At 39.5% G+C, this 20,074-nt stretch overlaps 1 protein-coding gene across 1 annotated transcript in view; it reads left to right on the top strand.

Moving 5' to 3' along the window:
* The first annotated feature begins 6,595 nt into the window (after nt 1–6,595).
* myo7bb (myosin VIIBb) overlaps nt 6,596–20,074 on the top strand; it is a 61,364-nt gene continuing 47,885 nt past the window's right edge. The window contains exons 1-10 of the mRNA XM_037546335.1: nt 6,596–6,613; nt 8,134–8,235; nt 9,947–10,099; nt 10,881–11,065; nt 14,201–14,322; nt 14,916–15,058; nt 15,157–15,270; nt 16,954–17,107; nt 18,345–18,421; nt 19,912–20,031. Of these exons, the coding sequence (XP_037402232.1) occupies nt 6,596–6,613; nt 8,134–8,235; nt 9,947–10,099; nt 10,881–11,065; nt 14,201–14,322; nt 14,916–15,058; nt 15,157–15,270; nt 16,954–17,107; nt 18,345–18,421; nt 19,912–20,031 (1,188 nt within the window). The remainder of the gene's footprint in view (nt 6,614–8,133; nt 8,236–9,946; nt 10,100–10,880; nt 11,066–14,200; nt 14,323–14,915; nt 15,059–15,156; nt 15,271–16,953; nt 17,108–18,344; nt 18,422–19,911; nt 20,032–20,074) is intronic.

Genomic DNA, 20,074 nt, shown 5'->3' with positions numbered 1-20,074 from the left:
GGTTTTCCTTTATGTTAAACTCAGCAAATAAATAGAAATAAAGTGCAAAAAAAAATTTACCACCATTTGTATAGGATGTCAACTTCGGCTACATTCACACAGCAGGTAAAAGTGGCCCGAAACTGATTTCTCACCAAATCCGATTTTTTGTTTAAACGTTTTTATTTATTTATTTATTGGCTCTTGAAAGTATCTTTAAATGTGATTTGTATGCGACATCAGTCTGAACAGATCAGCCCCTAAACCGGCCCACAGGTGCAAAAGAACAGAGCTTCACGTGGCTCATCCAGAGGTAAACAGTCACGACCGCCAACGAATGCCAGTTGCTCCCGGAGGATCAGCTTCTTCACCAGAATCACGGGAGCCATCATGAAGCTTCGCTGATTTAACAGCTGGGGTCACCACCCAGAACGTGTTGGAGTTGTAAAAAGTGCGCAGTCACTTCTTTGGCTTGTTTCCTCTGATTCTTTAAATTTTGCTTTTAGATTTTTAACTGTTCCTCGGCGCTGCAGCCTCTTTCTCCTGCGGCCGTGTCCGGCCATTTCTATAGAAATTTCTTAAACGTCGAGTGTTTAGAAAAGTCTCTTCTAATGTTTTGTACAGAAACATCAGCCTAAATGTTTTTGAGCCTTTGCAGCATGAAATGAAGATGAATTCGGAGTTGGACTGACGTAAAAGTCGCATGAATTCCGATCTGGCTGTTTAGACTGAGTCGATTTGCCGCAGATCGGATACGGATCGGATTTCAGTACCACATATGAAAGCGTTTCAAATCGGAATTGAAAACGTCAGATTTAGTGTGTTTATTCTTTTGAAGGAAAGGATCAGATTTGGGCTGCTTTTACCTGCTGTCTGAACAAAGCCTTATTTTCACTGTGTCAGCAGTTTGACCAGGGGTCAAACCTCTGCATATGACTGTAACAGAAGCTGATGGGGAGTTGCTGAATTTTGAATAATTCCTAGAATGTATGAGCGGGTTTCCAGGATAGGGATTATGCCTGGACTGTCTTTTTTTTTTTTTTTTTCCCTCTTTTTTTCATTTCAGTAGAAATTAAGCTTTCAGTAGCTTTCAAAAGGCTGTGCAGTCCAGTATTTCTCCAGCAGCAGACTAGAGTTTTAAATTTGCATAATATAGTCATATTTCTCAGCAATATAGATGTTTAGGACGAGACAGACTGACATCATCTCTTACCAAAGCTGACTATGTTTTATCTAGCTTTTCTTTAAAGTAGTTCCGGTTACTTTGGTGCACTGTAAAAACTCCGCCCACACCACTACTCTGGTAAAAAATCAGCTCAAATCTCTCCCTCTGAAAAACTAGGCCCATATATAAAAGAATCAGATATACATATTTATAGCGTTGCACAAAAGTATGATTTGTGTGAATATTTCCTGGTGGAATTCGTCTTCTGACCGAGTCGAGGGATTTTCTATTCCTTCCTTAAGCTACGTTCACATAACAAGCCTCGTCGCTCAAATCTCAAATCAAATCTCTCTGACACGATGGTTCACACTCGTTCAGGTCAGTGACTCAAATCTGTCATTAATGTGATGAACCGGCCTGAAATGACCCTCATGAGCTCATCCTACTCATCACGTGACTGAATCACTGCATCATCAGCACAAACTAACAAGCAGAACGAGCTTCGCTGAGAAGATCATTAACTCTGATCACCTCTCAGCTCATTATTAAAGCCAGACGAAGGAGAAAAGGGGAGACGAGCTGCTTTTCCACCATTTACAGGCTTTAATGTCTGAGGCTGTTGCCATGGTAACGCTGAATGATGGAGCAGCACAGTGGAATAAAAGCACATGAATTCTGATCTTAGCGTCACATTAAGGTGACATGGCCACCACTTTTTTTCTCAAAATATTAGGACTTTTTTCTTGAACTATTACGACTTCATTCTCCTATCCCATCTAAGACCACATTTGTGCCACTTCAGCCTGGTGATGTGAACGTAGCCTTAGTAACACTTAAAGAAGTGAAATGGACGGTGTGTTACAGATGTGACCAAACGGATTTGAAAAATGCTGAAAAGCTCCTTTAAGGTCTTTGGGAGTGAAAAATCCTCTATCAAACGAATGAGAAGTAAAAACGTGTTCCTGGATGATCATCTGGGTGGTCTCTTTGCTTTGGTGTTGCTAATTCGTCTTTGAAGAATGTTGTGATGTCTTATAGTCGGTCGGTCCTCCAGCGTCTCCAGTGCTGGATTCATTTGCTGTCCGTTTGCCTTAGTTTGGCTCTATTAGGGTCATGAAATAAAGATCCTGGGAATCCCAGATCATGGTCCAGTATGTGACACTGATATGAATTTGATAAAAACAGGACTGTGTGGGTGGATGGAACTGTGTATGTATGTTTATCAATGTATGTAAGTCAAAAAATTTCCTTTAAAATATATGTGATGCCCACTTTCTTCTCTTTTTGCATTATAAATTAAACTAACACGTTTTCTTTCTTCTATTCAAAGCAGCCTATTTCAGTCTGATTTCCGTCAGCTGGTGTATGTTTACAGATACGAAAATTCAATTGTGATTTTCAGAAGATCCACCTCTGCTCCAGTAAAAGCACTTTATATGGGTTTACATGCACTTAATAATCTGATCACTGCAGGGAGTCTGATCAATGCGTTTACATACACTTGAGGAATCAGATAACGGGGGAAACTCTGGGTCTACATAAGTCAGACAGTAATCAGATTTCTGCTTTGCAACCAGCCAATAAACTCACAGAAGAACTAACCTATTGGTAACTAGCAAAGAGACTTTCTCTAGATAGACAAAGCACTTCTTGTAAGCCGCTCTGGATAAGATGCTGTAAATGTAAATGACGTGGCGTAAACGTAACGTAAAACTCAAACTTCATGCCGCAGCTTTTTGAGAAAAAAAAAAACAAAACATCGTGACTTTACCTGAAAATATGAACACGCATCATCTAGAAGATGACGGTTTATTGGTTTCAGTGTCGCTCCAAAAGTGTGTTGCTGCGTCTCGCAGTGACACTGCTCACTTATTTCCAGTACCTCCGTATGTTCTCTCACACGACAAATCTGAAAGAAATCCGACTAACAGTTCACAGCACTGAGAAATCTGATTACTGAGCTAAAATCCAGCCTCTATCAGATTTCTAGATTTATAGTATGATGTTCATGTGACCATTTGAATGATTGGATGACTGCAGAATTCCGATTATGATGGGTTTATTGAGTGTATGTAGAAGCACTCAGTGTTAATGTACTGAATTAACATGTATGTGAAATCAGACTCATTCAGGGTCTCTGAGCTACCTGAACGTTTTCTTTCCATGACAGGTGTGGGTGGTGAGAGGGGAGGTGATATTGTGATATTGATTTGAGGTGGTATGGCCAAACGTATTATTATATAAACATGTTATCCTATTTATTGAGTTCAGGTGTTTCATTTACACCCATTTGTAAGTGGTGTATAAAATCAAGCACATAGTTTGTAAATTTCTGCCCTGGTCTTCTCCTACATGCTACATCTGAGCCGAGAGGAGCTAGACCACGCAAACCCGCAGGGTAAGGCTACTGAGTGCTGAAGCAAGTAGTGAATGAAAATCACTCACTACAGAGTTCCAAACTACCCGGAAACCATATTAGCACAGGATCTGACCCAAAGAATACAGCATCCATTATTTCCATAATTATTCAGAAATGGTCGACTCATCAGAGCACAGCACACATTTCCTTTGTGCAGTAATCTACACTATATTGCACAAAGTATTGGCTAGTCTACCTTCACAAACACTTGATGAACATTCTTAATCCATAGGGTTTAATATGATGACGGCGCACCCTGGTGCTTGGTGATGTAAGGCTTGGGTGCAGCTGCTCAACCATGGAAACCCATTCCATGAAGCTCTCTACGCTGTTCTTGAGCTGATCTGAAGGCCACATGAAGTTTGGAGGTAGAAAGGTGGTGACCTCTGCACACTATGCCCCTCAGCATTCGCTGACCCTGCTCTCGTGGCTGAGTTGCTGTCGTTCCCAATCACTTCTGTGGAATATTTAGTAGTGAGGAACTTTCACGACTGGACTTCCAGTGGTGTCCGATCACGGTATCATGCTGGAATTCCCTGAGCTCCTGAGAGCGACCCATTCTTTCACTAATGTCTGTAGAAGCAGTCTGCAGGCCTAGGGGCTTGGCTTTATACACCTGTGGCCATGGAAGTGATTGGAACACCTGAATTCAGTGATTTGGATGGGGGAGTGAATACTTTTGCAAATATAGTGTATTTCAGACGAAACTGAGCCCTGCATTCATGGATGCAGCAACAAACTGTGTTTTCTGGCAATGGTTTGTAATCCTTGCAAATGCACACCGAGGAACGTTATTATTATTTTAAAACTATGGGATTTTTTTTGCTGATGCGTTTTTGCCGATCGTTGTCCCATCCTTTCTCATAAAGGCCTCTGCCTTTCCTGGAAGCTCCTTTCATACCTGAGCATGACTGCGTCACCGCTTTTAAAATGTCTTCTGAACGTTTCACAACATTCCTGGTTGTAAACTGCTCCTCTACCACCTTTTTTTGAAATGTGTTGCAGGAATCATTCAGAATGAGCGTATATTTACAAAAAAAATAGCCCAAAAATATCTTTTCTTCGTACTGCTATTCGTTTAAATACAGGTTAAAGCAGAATTACACATCTTTACTTGTATTTCTAATTTTTTTCTGAAGTGAGTTTGAAGCTACATGTGAAAGCAAAGCGTATTCGAGCAGTTCTGATTGTACTCGTAGGTGTAGTCTTGCTCATTGCTGTGTAGTCAAAGTGGCCTAAAAGTACAGTTCAGCTATTTATACCTCCTGCCATATATACCTATCTGACAGTAGGCAGATGGTAATGCTAAGATAAGGCCTGTATCTCAGGGTGGGGGTTCTTGCTCTTATGTAAATTATCGTCCACAGTCCCTTCAGGTTTATTGTTTTATAGCAGCTCATCCGTGATCATTATGGCGATAAATCTTGCAAGGAAGCAAACCAGTATCACATTTATACCTGTAATTTGTTTTATTTTTGCACACAGGTTTCCTGATTAGCTGCATCATTTATCTGTTATTTAATGTTCGTTGACCAGGCCACCATGCCATTTTTAAATATTGTAACATGCGTATATACCATACTGTGAAAAAGTCAGAGACCACCTTTCATTGTGTTTAATTTCCAGTCAAAACAGCCATTAGGTTCAAAACGCCCCAGCAACTAAATATATAAATGCTTTTAATCATCAGTCCACTCTTTCTCTTCATTCCAGCTTCTGGTCTTTTCAGGAGCCTCACTTTCAGCTCCTCAAAGAATCTGCAGACACGCCTCCAAAGCTCAGTCTTAGAAGCTGGTTGATTTTCTGAACTAATCAAACCCATTCAGTGGTGCTGAGCTCTGGACTCTGGGGTGGTCAGTCCATCATTCAGCTTCTTTGTTTGATGTGTCCGTCTTCTTTTCTCAGTGAGGTTGTTCTTGATCCGCTACACATCCTTTCAGACCCACAGCGCTGAGTGGTCTTCTCACAGTGGAAGGATGGACAGAAACACCTGTGGGTGCTTTCAGATCTGAAGCAGCTTGATTTTCTTCTCTCTCTCAGAGACGAAAGCTTTCAGTGCTGTTTATCTGATGGGGGGAGTTTTGGTGTCTACCAGGTCTTCCAGGTGGTTGTTAGGAGTTACGTTTTCTATGGGGCTTTTACTCATTTTTTTATTTGATTTTCTACTCCTTATGCAAGATTATCTCCCATCTAATCTTCGGACGTACTGTATCTCCTGAAAATGAAGGGTGGCCTCAGTACTGCAGGTTTATTACCCTCGCTGTGTGGTGGCTTGAGACGTGCCTTGATTTACATAAACCAAGGTCTCTGCTTCTTTGGAATTTCCCCAGCTACTGAAATCTTCACTTAATAAACGCTGCAGGGTTTGTGTGCCTGACCTTCTGCATCTGAGCTTTACTGCTTAATTGCCCTTCATTACTGAGCTGGCGTAGTCCCCCTGCGCCTGACGCAGAGGGTCCAAAAGGCCACTTTCTGCCCGCAGTATGTGATGAGACAGTGCATTGATAAAGACTAATAGCATTTAAATCTCATTCCACTCCAGCAATTCAATCATCTTTGGCCTTAATATGTAATAATTCACTCCAATCTATCCTGAGCCCCCTCTGTCTGGTGCTTCTCGAGGTGGTCTCTCATGACGGTAGTTGGAATGAAGTGGGAGTGCGTTTTATTCATAAGCTCAGCGCATGAAGTGATAGAGTTTCTTCTACGATTCTTTGGTTTTGCAACATCACCTCACTCGCCAGAGCAAAGTCAAAGTGCCATAAAGCGACGTGTGTGTGGAGGGACGCCCATTTCCTTATTCCCATCATTTGGCTGGGTGGGAAAAATAATCTCCGACCCGAACGGCCTTCTCGAAAACTGCTCTTCAGTTAGAGAAACGCTGGTTCGTCCATCAAGGAGAGTGAAAACGATCTGAATGTTTTATTTAATGGTCGACGTTTGTTCTGTTTTGTCTCTAAATGTGCTTTGCTAGCATTGCGGACTTTTGAGGCTGAATACTGAGCAGATTTTGTAGATTAAAGGTGGTCTTAATGGTGGTGCTGAGTAAGGTATGTTATTTTTCTTTAAAAGCACACACAGTGTATTCATTCTACACTAAAATTGTTTCCACGTGTGTGTGTGTCTGTATGTGTAAGTATATATATATATATATATATATATATATATATATATATATATATATATATATGTATATTATATGCATATATAGTGTATTTGTCCATGTTTGTGTTGTGTGTGTGTGTGTGTGTGTGTGTGTGTGTGTATATATTCATATTTAGATATAGTTAGTCATGTATATGTATATATGTATATGTGTATATACAATGTAGTATGTATGCGGAACATATGCTATGTTGTGATTAATTACCACATATATATATATATATATATATATATATATATATATGTGTGTGTGTGTGTGTGTGTGTGTGTGTGTGTGTGTGTTAAACGCTGCTAAAGTAACTTTCCAGGAGGAAACAAAAACTTTTTTTTTCATGCTACAGTATTTTATTCTAAATCATTTTTCATTACGAATATATAATTTTGACACAGAGTAAATGCAAGCTGGCGTTTTCAAGACATGAGGTTTTGTTTTGACAAACAATTATATATCCTTAAATACACTGACTGGCCACTTTATCAAAACTCCCTCCTTGTTTCTACACTCATTGTCCATCTTATCAGCTCCACTGACCGTATAGTTTCACTTTGTAGTTCTACAGTTACAGACTGTAGTCCATCTGTTTCTCTGATACTTTGTTACCCTGTTCTTCAGTGGTCAGGACCCCCATGGACCCTCACAGAGCAGGTACTATTTGGGTGGTGGATCATTCTCAGCAATGCAGTAACACTGACGTGGTGGTAGTGTGTTAGTGTGTGTTGTGCTGGTCTGATGATCCACCACCCAAACAGTACCAGCTCTGTGAGCTGTGAGTAAATGAACAGCAATAGTGAATAAAAATGCGCAGAGCTGTGTTCTCTATACAGGATGTGTAAATTATTTACACTCACAACATAACAAACATCAGTGCTGTCAGAAAAAAACCTTGTATCTTCATTTTTGTCATTTTTTCAGTTTTTGTCATAATTTGAAAATGCCTGTTCTTTACCTTGTGTGTAAATTTCATGATGTATGGGTTAAAAATAATCATCCAAAATGACCTGTTATGACCTTCTGGTTCCATTGACTTACATTGAAAGTGAAGTGTGTTTTTTTTTCCTTCTTCTGTAAAGTTACCATTTTTGGAGATACAAGGTTTTCTTCTGACAACAGTGATGTACTTTACTATAACATTACTGTAACAAAACATATTATATGATCAGGGGTGCCCAGATTATGGACAATGGCCTTATCTTAACATTTGGAACAGCTCTATGTTGTTACACACACATCTAAAATGTGATTTAGATTTTGTGATGCACTGTGTTTGTGTTTTTATTTGTATTTATTTGTTTACTGTTTGTATTCTGTGTTGTACATTTGCTTCACATTCACACATTTGCACACATTCATCCTGCATGCAGGTTTACTTGGACATGGCAGTGATTGTCTTTGTGCTGATTTTAGGGGGATCATGTCTGGGTGGACTCCAGCACTGGGGTCCCTATCGGAGCCCAGGTTAAAGTCACAGATGGGGAGCAGCTGCAGCTCCTTGATGATGAAGGGAAGGTGAGAAAAGAGAGAAACACCATAGTCTCAGTTAAACAGGAATTCCTCCTATTTTTCAAAATTTCTCCATAATTCAGTGTATGAGATGTAAACAGAGAGATTCAGAGTGGGTTTGGTGTGATATGATTCAGATGTCTTTACAGTGGTGGTGATAGGAACCAGACATCGCCATGACTACAACACAGATATAGACACTTTATTTACGGTCCAGATCCACCAGAGAACCCACACGAGTCTTCTGAGTTTATATGGAATGTTGATGATGGGAAAATAGTGATAAATCTGGACTTTTTAAGGACTGTTTTGCCAAAAAAAATACAATTTAGGCCAAAATGTTGTCAAATCTAAAGTAAAACAGCGTCTCAGTCCTCAGGCAGTGAATTCATAACCATTTCATGTAGGAACTTTCTGTGAGGAGCTTTTAGAGGGGGACGTCTGGTTCCTATCACCACCACTGTGAGCAGTTCTGACTCGGTAAGCTTCTCTAGAATGGAGCGTTTCACACCAAACCGCTCTGAACGCATCCGTTTACATCTAAACCAGTTAATTATGCAGGAATTTTGGTTTTAATTTCATTCGGTTACTTTGGTGGTAGCGTATCTCAGACCAACAACAGCATCCTAAAAGAAAAGAATGGGGTCTAACAAACTTCACTTCTTATACTGAGAGCTGCAGTATTTGCTGAGAAGTTCTGCTGCAGTTCAATCAGTTACTCAGTAGTTAAAGGGGAACTCCACCAATTTTTCAAAATTGCTGTATAATTAACTGTTTAAGATGTAAACAGAGTCGTTCAGAGCGGTTTGGTGTGAAACTCTCTGCTCTATAGAAACTTACTGACTCAGAACTGTTCACAGTGGTGGTGATAGGAACCAGACGTCCACCTCTAAAAGCTCCCACACATATTCATTACATGAAACGGTTGTGAATTCACTGCCTGATGATTGAGACGCTGTTTTAGGCAAAATAGCCCCCAACTGAACCTATTTTCCCCCCCAGATTTTTGTTGTTTTATCATCAGCAGCATTCCATATAAACTCAGAGGACTTGTGTGGGTTCTCTGGTGGTTCTGGGTAGTAAATAAAATGTCTATATGTGTTGTAGTCATGGCAACCCCTGGTTCACTCTGTTTACATCTCAAGGACTGAATTATGGAGAATTTTTGAAAATGGGTGGAATTCCCCCTCAAGTAGTTTTAAGCAGTTACTTTTGTATGAAAGTTTTTGTAGTTTTTTAGAAAGGGATGGTTTCAATGTACCACTTTAAAATGAGACTCTCCTGGATTAAACTGAGTTTGTTATTGGTTATTAGTTCGGCCATAAACACTGAATTAAATATTAATAAACAGTTTTAGCACCTTACTCGATAGGGGAGAGGTGAGCTGTTATACCTGGTGAAGTTGACCGGTTTAATGCTGACAAATAAAGAAGACTGTAAGATCCATTAACCTGTATAAATGAACGAGGGTTCCCTATTTGGCAAACAGCAGGTCACTGTTGCCTGTTTATTTATGTGCTTTAACTACTTATTGATGATTTTAAGGTCTTTATGGCTTAATTAATGACCAATAATAACTCATTTTAAACCATTTGCGAACACTTTGTAAGGGTCGTCTTGTTCTAAAGAGGTACCTGCTCATGTACGGGTCTGTCCTGTTCCGCACACCTCTGGACCACAGCTCAGTGATGGGCCGCATGTTTGGTTGCTGTTTCAGGAGCTGTGTGTGTCTGAGGGTCAGAAGGCCTCCATCAAACCCATGCACCCCACCTCCGTGGAGGGAGTGGACGATATGATTAAACTGGGGGACCTGACTGAGGCCGGCATTCTGAGGAACCTACTGATCCGCTACAAACAGGGCGCCATCTACGTAAGCAGCCTTCTTTCATTAAAGAGCCCATATCCTAAACTTTTTCCCTTAATTCCACGAAGAACCAAGAAAAGTCATAATTCATTTCTGTGTGGGCGTTTTCAACCTCCTTTTGAGACTGATCTATGTAAAGGACCTCTCCTTTGATTGGCTGCCTTGGTATTGTGCCTCATTAAAAAAAGCAGCCTATAGATAGATAGATAGATAGATAGATAGATAGATAGATAGATAGATAGATAGATAGATAGATAGATAGATAGATAGATAGATAACAGGCATAACTTTGTGTCCTCCTTGTTTCTACGCTCGTTGCTCGTTGACCGTTTTACCACACACCGTGGTGGTGGTGTGTTAGTGTGTGTTGTGCTGGTCTGAGTGGATCAGACACAGCAGTGCTGCTGGACTTTTTAAACACTGTGTCCACATGAGGGTCCATGGGGGTCCTGTCCACTGAAGAACAGGGTAAAAGGGGGTAACAAAGTATCAGAGAAACAGATGGACTACAGTCTGTAACTGTAGAACTACAGAGTGCAGCTATACAGTAAGTGGAGCTGATAAAATGGACAATGAGTGTAGAAACAGGGACGTGGTCAGAATGTTAGGCCTGATCATTGTAGGTTAATCTAACCTTTGTGAGCCTTTTTCCCAGCATAATCAGAAGTGATGGTGAAATTAGACGTCATTTTCACCTGTAAATCAGGGTGTGCTCAAACTTTTGCTGAGTTGTGTGTGTGGAGAAGTGAACTCACTCAAACCTGCGTATCTCACTTTGTCCTCGTAGACCTACATCGGCTCTGTGCTGGTGGCAGTGAATCCCTACCAGGTGCTGCCCATCTACACAGCAGAGCAGGTGCGGCTGTACCACGGGCGCAGACTGGGCGAACTGCCCCCTCACGTCTTCGCCATCGCGGACAGCTGCTACTATAATCTGCGCCGCAACCAGCGCAACCAGTGCTGCGTCATCAGGTGAGCTGGAGCTTCTTTACGTTAAACGCACCTTTTACAGTGTTTCCCACACATGACCTACACCCAGCACTACCTCGAGTATATGTTGTCCCGTTTTAACATATCGTCCCCCTGGAATCATACGGTTCTGTCTGCGTTCTGAGCAGTTCTGAGATATTGAGCTTCAGAGATTTTGACTTCCAAACAGCAAAACTGACCTGTGGAACACGAGTCCTTCATATCTGATGATGACAGACACCCTAAATATGTTCTAGATATACAATATTAAAACCCCTTCAAATGTGAGTTTTTTTGGCTAGAACCTTCAGTAACACTTTCTATGAATGCCACGTTTGTCAGCATCTATAAACACATGCATAACATGTGATAATGCATTCTTAAGGCATTGTAAATATGGTTAAAAATCTTTTAAAAAATGAATTGCACTGCATTATACTTTATAGCCATGTTTATTATACATTATGAATTGTTAATATAATGCATTATAAGTAGTGTTGATAACATGTTATACTGTCTGTCCTAAAGAAGTCAGTTGGAGAGCATAAAGACCTTTTTTGCCCTGGAATTTCCAGCATTATATATCTCGCTGTTGTTGCTGTTGGGGCTCTTGGGGGCTTCAGTCCTGAATATTCAGATGCTCCAAACAGTATAATATTGGATATGCAGTGTTAAGTTAGTACCAGGCTAACGGTGGTGTACATTAACAGTGGTGTACTTTGACTTTCCCACATTGGGTAAGACACTGATGGCAGCTCTAGTTTAAACTCTGACATTTGAAGCCTGTAATGAGCTTCATTGTGGATGTTTTAGTGTTTCAGTAAATCCTTCAGTAAACACTTCAACTTGAAGCCTCACTCTTAACACTGGAGGAGGCTTTAGTACAGAGTGCTTCACTTAGAGCGGACAAATGCAGCTTATGAGCTCTTATAATGTGTTATGAACAGTACTTATAATGCATGATGTTAACAATTCATAATGCATAATAAGCATGGCTATAACGTGTAATGCATTTTTGTACATATATATAGCCATGGTTATGATTCCTTACGAATCCATTATAACATGTTACGAATGTGTTTATAGATGCTTACAAACGTGACATTCATAGAAAGTGTTTACCTGCTCTTGAGTAACCAGAGAGTGGGGAAGCTCCAGGTCTTCATGAGTCAGACAGTAATCAGATATGTGCTTTGCAAGCAGTCAGTAAACTAACAGAATATGACGTGGCGTAAATGTAACGCGCAACATTCAACTCAAATTTTATGATGCTGCTTTTTTGTCACCTTACCTGAAAATAGGAACACACATCATCTAGAAGATGTTTGGTTTCAGCGCCACTCCAACAGTGTTCTTGCATCATCCACCGTCTGATCTCACACATGCGCAGACTGAGAAATCTGATGGAAATCAGAGTTTACAGCACTGAGAAATCTGATTACTGAGCTAAAATCCAGCCTCTTTATCAGATTTCATATTCGGAGTGTGGTGCTTACATGACCGTATGAATAATCTGATAACTGCAGAAATCTGATTATGATGGGATTATTGAGAGCATGTATAAAAATCTTTCATTAGAAAATTGTAAGATAATATTCTTTTTCTTTGGTTTTGCTTTTTTAATTCCAAACCATGAATGTCTTAACATAAAAACATCAGATGAAATATTTTTTAAATGCGTGAAAGGAACAACTTGTTTGTCCATGTTTAGAGACAACAGTGCTCTCTGAAAATGATGGTTCCTCAAGGGTTCTGTAGTAAAGAGAGTGGTTCTGTGTAGAACTATGAACACTCAACAATCATTTACATGCCTAAAAGGTTCTTTGCATGGTACAATGGTTCTTCAGATTGTTGGAGAATGTGTTGTATATTTGTACAGAACTTTTTTGAAAATGGATCTATACATCACAAAAAAAGGTTCTTCTGGTGTTACAAGCTTGACATTGTACCAAAAAGGATTCTAGAACCATCTCCATCAATCTGAAGAACCATTTCAACATGCAAAGAACCCTTTAAGCTTGCTAGTAGTTTGTTGAGTATTCATGGTTCTATTCTGAACCACTGTCTGCACTAAAGAACCCTGGAAGAACCATCTTTTGAATTTGGTGGAGATTGATAGAGCTGTTTTGAAAATGGTTCTACATAGCACCAAAAAGGGTTCTTCTATTCTTGCAAGCTTGACATTGCAACAAAAAATGAACACTCCGTGAACCATTTACATGCCTAAATGGTTCTTTGCATAATGAAATGGTTCTATAGATTGATGGAGAATGTGTTGTATATGGATCTCTATAGAACGTTTTTTGAAAATTGTTTTATATAGCACCAAAAGAAGCTTGACATTTATAACTGAAAAAAGTTCTACAACCATCTCCATCAATCCGAAGGACCATTTCAACATGTAAAGAACACTTTCGTTTTCGTGGACTGTTCATGGTTCTACATCAAATCACCATCTTCCCTAAAGAACCCTTCAAGAACCATCTTTTGAATTTAGTTGATTGTAATATTTATGATTCTATATGGAACCTTTTTTGGAAAATGGTTCTATATAGCACCGAAAAGGATTCTTCTGTCCTTACAAGCTTGACATTGCAAGAATGAAGGTTCTAGAAGCATCTCGATCAATTAAAAGAACCATTTCAACATGCAAAGGGTTCGTTGAGTGTTTATGGTTCTACACTGGGCCACTGTCTTCACTAAAAACTCCTTGAAGAACCATTTTCTGAATTTGGTTGAGATTGTGATGTGTATGATTCAATATAGAACCCTTTTGAAAATAGTTCTATATAGCACCAACAAGGAATTTGGGACATTGTGGGGACTTTTTGCTGATCCCCAGTTCAGCATTTCAAGTTTTTTGTACTGCTGAGATAAAGTTGAAATAAATGGTGCTTCAAGGGTTCTTTAGTAAAGAAAATGGCTCTATATAGAACCATAAACACTCAAATAGCTTTCTATGCGTTCATTGTTCTTTGCAACAAGAAAGGGGTCTTCAGATTGATGGAGGATGTACTATAGATGGATTTATAAAGAACCTTTTTGATTTAAGCTAAAAATTGGATTTGAGCAACGAGGCTTGTAATGTGAATGTAGTTTTAATGTTCTTGTCTGTTCCTGTGTGTGGTTCTGCCCCAGCGGAGAGTCCGGTGCGGGTAAGACGGAGAGCACTAAGCTGATTCTGCAGTTCCTGGCTGCAGTGAGTGGTCAGCACTCTTGGATTGAGCAGCAGATCCTGCAGGCCAACCCCATCCTAGAAGGTAACACTTCACACCTTTCACTCACATACACACTGTGTCCAGATGTTTGTTGACAAACACTGTTCATCCAGCGTTTCTTCTGAAATGAAAGTGTTAATAGTGAGTTTGTGCTGCAGTAGTTGCCTCTACTCTTCTGGCACGGCTGTATACTAGATGTTGCAACATTGCTGTGAGGATTTGATTGAGCATTAGTGAGTACTGATATTGGATGGTCAGCTCTGGATCTCCAACTCATCCAAAAGGTATTGGGTGTATCTCCATAACTCCAAAGAACACAGCTCCACTGATCCACAGCCCAATGCTGGGGGGCTTTATACCCCTCTAACTGGAGCTTGGCAATTAGGCATGGTGAACATAGTCCACGTCTTCCTCACCCTGGTCCTAGAGGGAGACTGCCCTGCTCATTTTAGTGCTTTCCGAATCCACTTTAAAGGGGTGTTAGTGAGCCTTTGGGAGAAGCTTTAGAAAAGTTAAACAAAAGGAAAAATATGTAGATAAGCTTTATCTGCTGTACTCATTTGAAGTTTGTTACTTGGAAACATTAAATTGAAACAAAAAACTATAAAAAAAAGTACGTTTCTCTTTGACCACAGCTTTTGGGAATGCCAAAACTGTCCGTAATGATAACTCCAGCCGGTTTGGGAAGTATGTGGAGATCTTCTTTAACAAAGAGGGCATTATTGAAGGAGCTCACATGGAGCAGTACCTGCTGGAGAAGTCTCGGGTGTGCCACCAGGTGAGCAGGTCCAGCTGTTGGATTAAGAAATAAATGTAATTCCAGACAACACAGGAATTTATTTGTTCAAAACTCTCTGTAATATTCGTTTCCCAAAGGCCAAAATGGAGAGAAACTACCACATTTTTTATTGCGTTTTATCGGGGATGCCGAAGGAGCAGAAGAGCCTCCTGTCACTGGGTGATGCGACACAGTTCAACTACCTAACAGAGGTATGCACACCTTAAACAGCTCACTGTGTATCTCTGCAATTAGGCATACATTTATAGAGTCTTTATTATGAGAAAACAATTGAAATCGGTTCTGCAATAAGGGTCTGGGTTCGATTACCTGGCTGGGCAGCCTGGGTTCTTTCTGTGTAGAGTTTGCATGTTCTCACTGTGTCTGTGAGGGTTTACTCCCACAGGCCAAAGTCAGGCCAATTGGACACAATACATTGTCCTTAGGTTTGAGTGGGAGTGTGAATGTGTATGTCTGCCCTGTGATGGACTGGCAAACTGTCCAGGGTTCACTGCAAAAATAATCTTAACAAGTGAAAACGTCTTAAATGTAGTGAAAAAATCTAACATCTCTCATTATGAAGCTGCTGTAAGAACATTCTAAGATTATTCCACCTGTTTCTGTACATTTTTACTTGTTTTAAGTGATTTTATCTGGTGAAAGTGGCTGATTCCATTGGCAGATTAGTTCACTTGTTTAGAGGAATAATGAAGATAATTTTGCTCATTTCAAGAAATAATGATTAAAACAAGGAACATGATCTGACAATGAAATCAGACACTTTTATAAGATAAAACTGCTTAAAAACAAGTAAAAATGTCTAGAAATAAGTTCAATAATCTCACAGTATTCTTACAGCAGACTCATAATGAGAACTAGTAGATATACTGACTCTATTTAAGATGTTTACACTTGCTAAAAAGGATTTTTTTGCAGGGTGTTTCCTTCCACCCAGCGAGAGCTGGGATAAGCTCTAGCAACCCCTGCAACCCAGACGAATAAGCAGCTGGAGTTTTTAAACACTGTGTCCACTCACTGTCCACTCTATTAGACACTCCTACCTTGTAGATCCACCTTGTAGATGTAAAGTCAGAGACGACAGCTCATCTGCTGCTGCACAGTTTGTGTTGGTCATCCTCTAGTCCTTCATCAGTGGTCACAGGACGCTGCCCACAGGACACTGCCGACTGGATATTTTGGTTGGTGGACTATTCTCATTCCAGCAGCGACACTGAGGTGTTTAAAAACTCCAGCAGTGCTGCTGTGTCTGATCCACTCAGACCAGCACAACACACACTAACACACCACCACCATGTCAGTGTTACTGCAGTGCTGAGAATGATCCACCACCCAAATAGTACCTGCTCTGTGAGCGTCTATGGGGTCCTGTCCACTGAAGAACAGGGTAAAAGGGGGTAACAAAGTATCAGAGAAACAGATGGACTACAGTCTGTAACTGTAGAACTACAAAGTGCAGCTATACAGTAAGTGGGGCTGATAAAATGGACAATGAGTGTAGAAACAAGGAGGTGGTCATAAGGTTATGCCTGATCAGTGTAACAGTGTTTACATACTATACCAGGCTGTTTTACTTTCGAAAAAATAGGAAATTATATGGGCCCTTTAACAGTTTTATAGTTCTCAGTCTGGAATGCTTTCTGAAAGTGGTCTGTCTCATGTGCAGTGGTCCGACAGTCAGGACAGAGGTTATTTACATATATCAGTTTTAAAAGGGCAGTAATTAAAAGGGCTTGTTGTATTATGAGGGTCAAGACTTGTTTAAAAATGATTTTGTGACTGTTTTTGGTACTTAAAATCACAGAAACAGTGTAAGAGGGGGAAAAAGTGCATGTCCAAACCGTCTCGAAGGTCTCTTTCTTACTGTCCTCTTCCAGGGCGACTGCATTTCGTGTGAAGGACAGGACGATGCAGATGAGTTTAGCCGAATCCGCATGGCTCTCAAGGTCCTCACCTTCACAGAGAAGGAAAGCTGGGAAATATTCTGCTTACTAGCTGCCATTCTGCACCTGGGCAACATCAGCTTTGAAGGTCAGAGAAAATCAGATGTATATGACTCTGTGGACATTAGAAAGTTTGTTATTGATGTGAACTGCTCATCAAACATTTGGAGATGCCTGGTTACCTGTAAAGTCATTGCAAAAAATGACATCTTGGTGAGTGTAAACCTCTTAAATGTAGTCAGTATATCTACTATGTCTAGAAATAAGCTCAATATGATTGAAGTCTCATTCTGAGACTCTTGTAAGAATATTGTGTGATTGTTGAACTTATTTCTAAACATTTTTACTTGTTTTTAAAACAGTTTTATCTTATAAAAGTGTCTGATTTCATTGGCAGATCATGCTCCTTGTTTTAATCATTATTTCTTGAAATGAGCAAAATTATCTTCATTATTTCTCCAAACAAGTGAACTAATCTGCCAATGGAATCAGCCACTTTCACCAGATAAAATCACTTAAAACAAGTAAAAATGTACAGAAACAGGTGGAATAATCTTAGAATATTCTTACAGCAGCCTTATAATGAGGGATATTAGATTTAATCACTACATTTAAGACGTTTTCACTTGTTTAAATATTTATTTTTGCAGTGTACAGTATAGAGCTTTTTCCTAACACTGTGGATCCACGCAGCTTCATGTTCATCTTGATATGAAGAGCAGGTTTTTCTTAAATGATCACTTGACTTTTCCTTTCTTAACTGTTGTCCAAGCGCATATTTAAACTCTTTTTGGTCCAAAGGTGATTTAAACTCACTGAAAGGTCTGAGTGCTGAGTGCCGACATCACAACATAGTTTTTCAAAGAAAGATTGCAAGATCTAAACAGCTTACTTAAGTCTTTTATTGTATGAAATGTTATTACAAACCAACAGAGAGGCAGTTTGTACAAGGCAAGGGTCCCCAAACTTTTGACAGGCAACTGTTCTGTGAAAAACGCTTTGTGCTTGATACTGTAACTCTTTATTCCTCGTTTTATTTTAGCTTGAATTTATTAACTTTTACATCTTATATATGTTTTAATTTCTGTTTTGTTATTTATTTATTTTATTATTACATTTTTATATACTTTTTTTATTATTTTTAATGTTTCACCTTTTATACTTACCTAATTTGAGTGTCATCTGATATGTTCTTACACATCATCAGTCCCTCAATCTGTGCTAGCTCGGCAACACTGTAAATGAGGGGCAACCCCAATGTTCTCCGAGACTAAATAAAGGTTGATTGATTGATTGATTGATTGGTTATTGTTTGTTTGTTTTAGCCGGCTCAGAGAATAACATGGACAGCTGTGATGTCTTGCCATCTAATCATTTCACAGTTGCTGCCAAGCTGCTGGAGGTAAAACACGTGCATCTTTCTGCTTTACTTTACTGTATTAGTTTATACCGGTGTGCTGTTGTTTGGCATTCGTATGTTTAGAGGAAACATTGGGCTAAAATCACAATTTACAGACTGACAGCCGATGCAGTCATTTGGCCAAGTCATGTTTTATGTCTGAAGTTTACGTCTTTAGTTTAGCACTAGAGCAAAATATAATAACTAATGGAGGCTTATAGGAGAGAGAGGAGCACAGCCTAACATTTAGGTTTTTGTGGAATCATTTTAAAAATATGTAACTAGCAATAATCATATTTTTATACAAGCAACATGTCGCTGTTTTGGTTGAGAATAAACATAAAACTGAGGAGTATATTCTTCTTCTAATATTTTACTAATGTTGCAGCTGGATGTATGCATTTTGCACAATTCTGTATGGGATTTGTTGAATGTGATATTTGATATTACTTCTCAATAATAATAAAAAAAAACATATTGCTGTTATCAGAAGATGACCTCATATCTCCATTGTTGTTTTGCAGTTTTTTTGTTCATGATGAATGGGACAAAAGAAACAGCCCAAAATGACTTGGAAAAAATTCTGGTTCCATTGACTTACATTTAACGTAGAGTAGTTTTTTCTTCTCCTGTGAAGTTACCATTTTGGAGATACAAGGTTTTGTTCCGACAGCAGTGATATATATATTTGTGTGTGTGTGTGTGTGTGTGTGTGTGTGTGTGTGTGTGTGTGTGTGTCTGTGTGTGTGTGTGTGTGTCTGTGTGTGTGTGTGTGTCTCTGTGTGTGTGTATATATATATATATGTCTGCTTCAAATCTGGCACCTGAAGTTTCCAGCACATTCATTTACAGTTCCACTGAAAATGTACTTGTTTTTAAGCAGTTTTATCTTATAAAAGTGTCTGATTTCATTGGCAGATCATGTTCCTTGTTTTAATCATTATTTCTTGAAATGAGCAAAATGATCTTCATTATTTCTCCAAACAAGTGAACTAATCTGCCAATGGAATCAGCCACTTTCACCAGATAAAATCACTTAAAACAAGTAAAAATGTACAGAAACAGGTGGAATAATCTTAGAATATTCTTACAGCAACCTCATAATGAGAGATATTAGATTTATTCACTACATTTACAACATTTTCACTTGTTAAGATGGTATTTTTTTGCAGTGCACTGCCTCTGAACATTGGTGGGAGACCACAGATAGGAAATGGATTTATGTGGCCGGAAGCTCATGCTGCTTGACCTTTGTATAACAACATGAAAAGTTCCCTGCATTAGGCTGTTCCCGGTGCTCCTCTACCCTATGAATTAGCCTCATTTGTGTCAAACTATTACATACTTATGTGTAAAAATGGACAGAAGTTTTAATGGACAGAGCTTTTTTTTTTTTAGCTATTTCTGTTACAGGTAAAGAGAAAACTGTAAATATTGCTTTTGCTGAGCTTTTCCTCTAAAGGCAGACTCTGTGTCCCTGTGCTCCATGTCAGGTTGATAAATTAGCTCTGGACATGAGTCTGACCCACCGCACTTTCGTGGCCAACCGAGAGCGACTGACGAAACCCCTGAGCTCAGAGCAGGCCGTGGACGGCAGGGATGCTCTAGCCAAGGTGCTCAATTAACTATTTAACCCGTAATGTTATTAATCAGATC

Source organism: Pygocentrus nattereri, chromosome 17, assembly GCF_015220715.1.
Source record: "Pygocentrus nattereri isolate fPygNat1 chromosome 17, fPygNat1.pri, whole genome shotgun sequence".
Taxonomy (NCBI): domain Eukaryota; kingdom Metazoa; phylum Chordata; class Actinopteri; order Characiformes; family Serrasalmidae; genus Pygocentrus; species Pygocentrus nattereri.
Note: the sequence above shows the minus strand (reverse complement) of the source record. Positions and strands in the feature narration are given on the sequence as shown.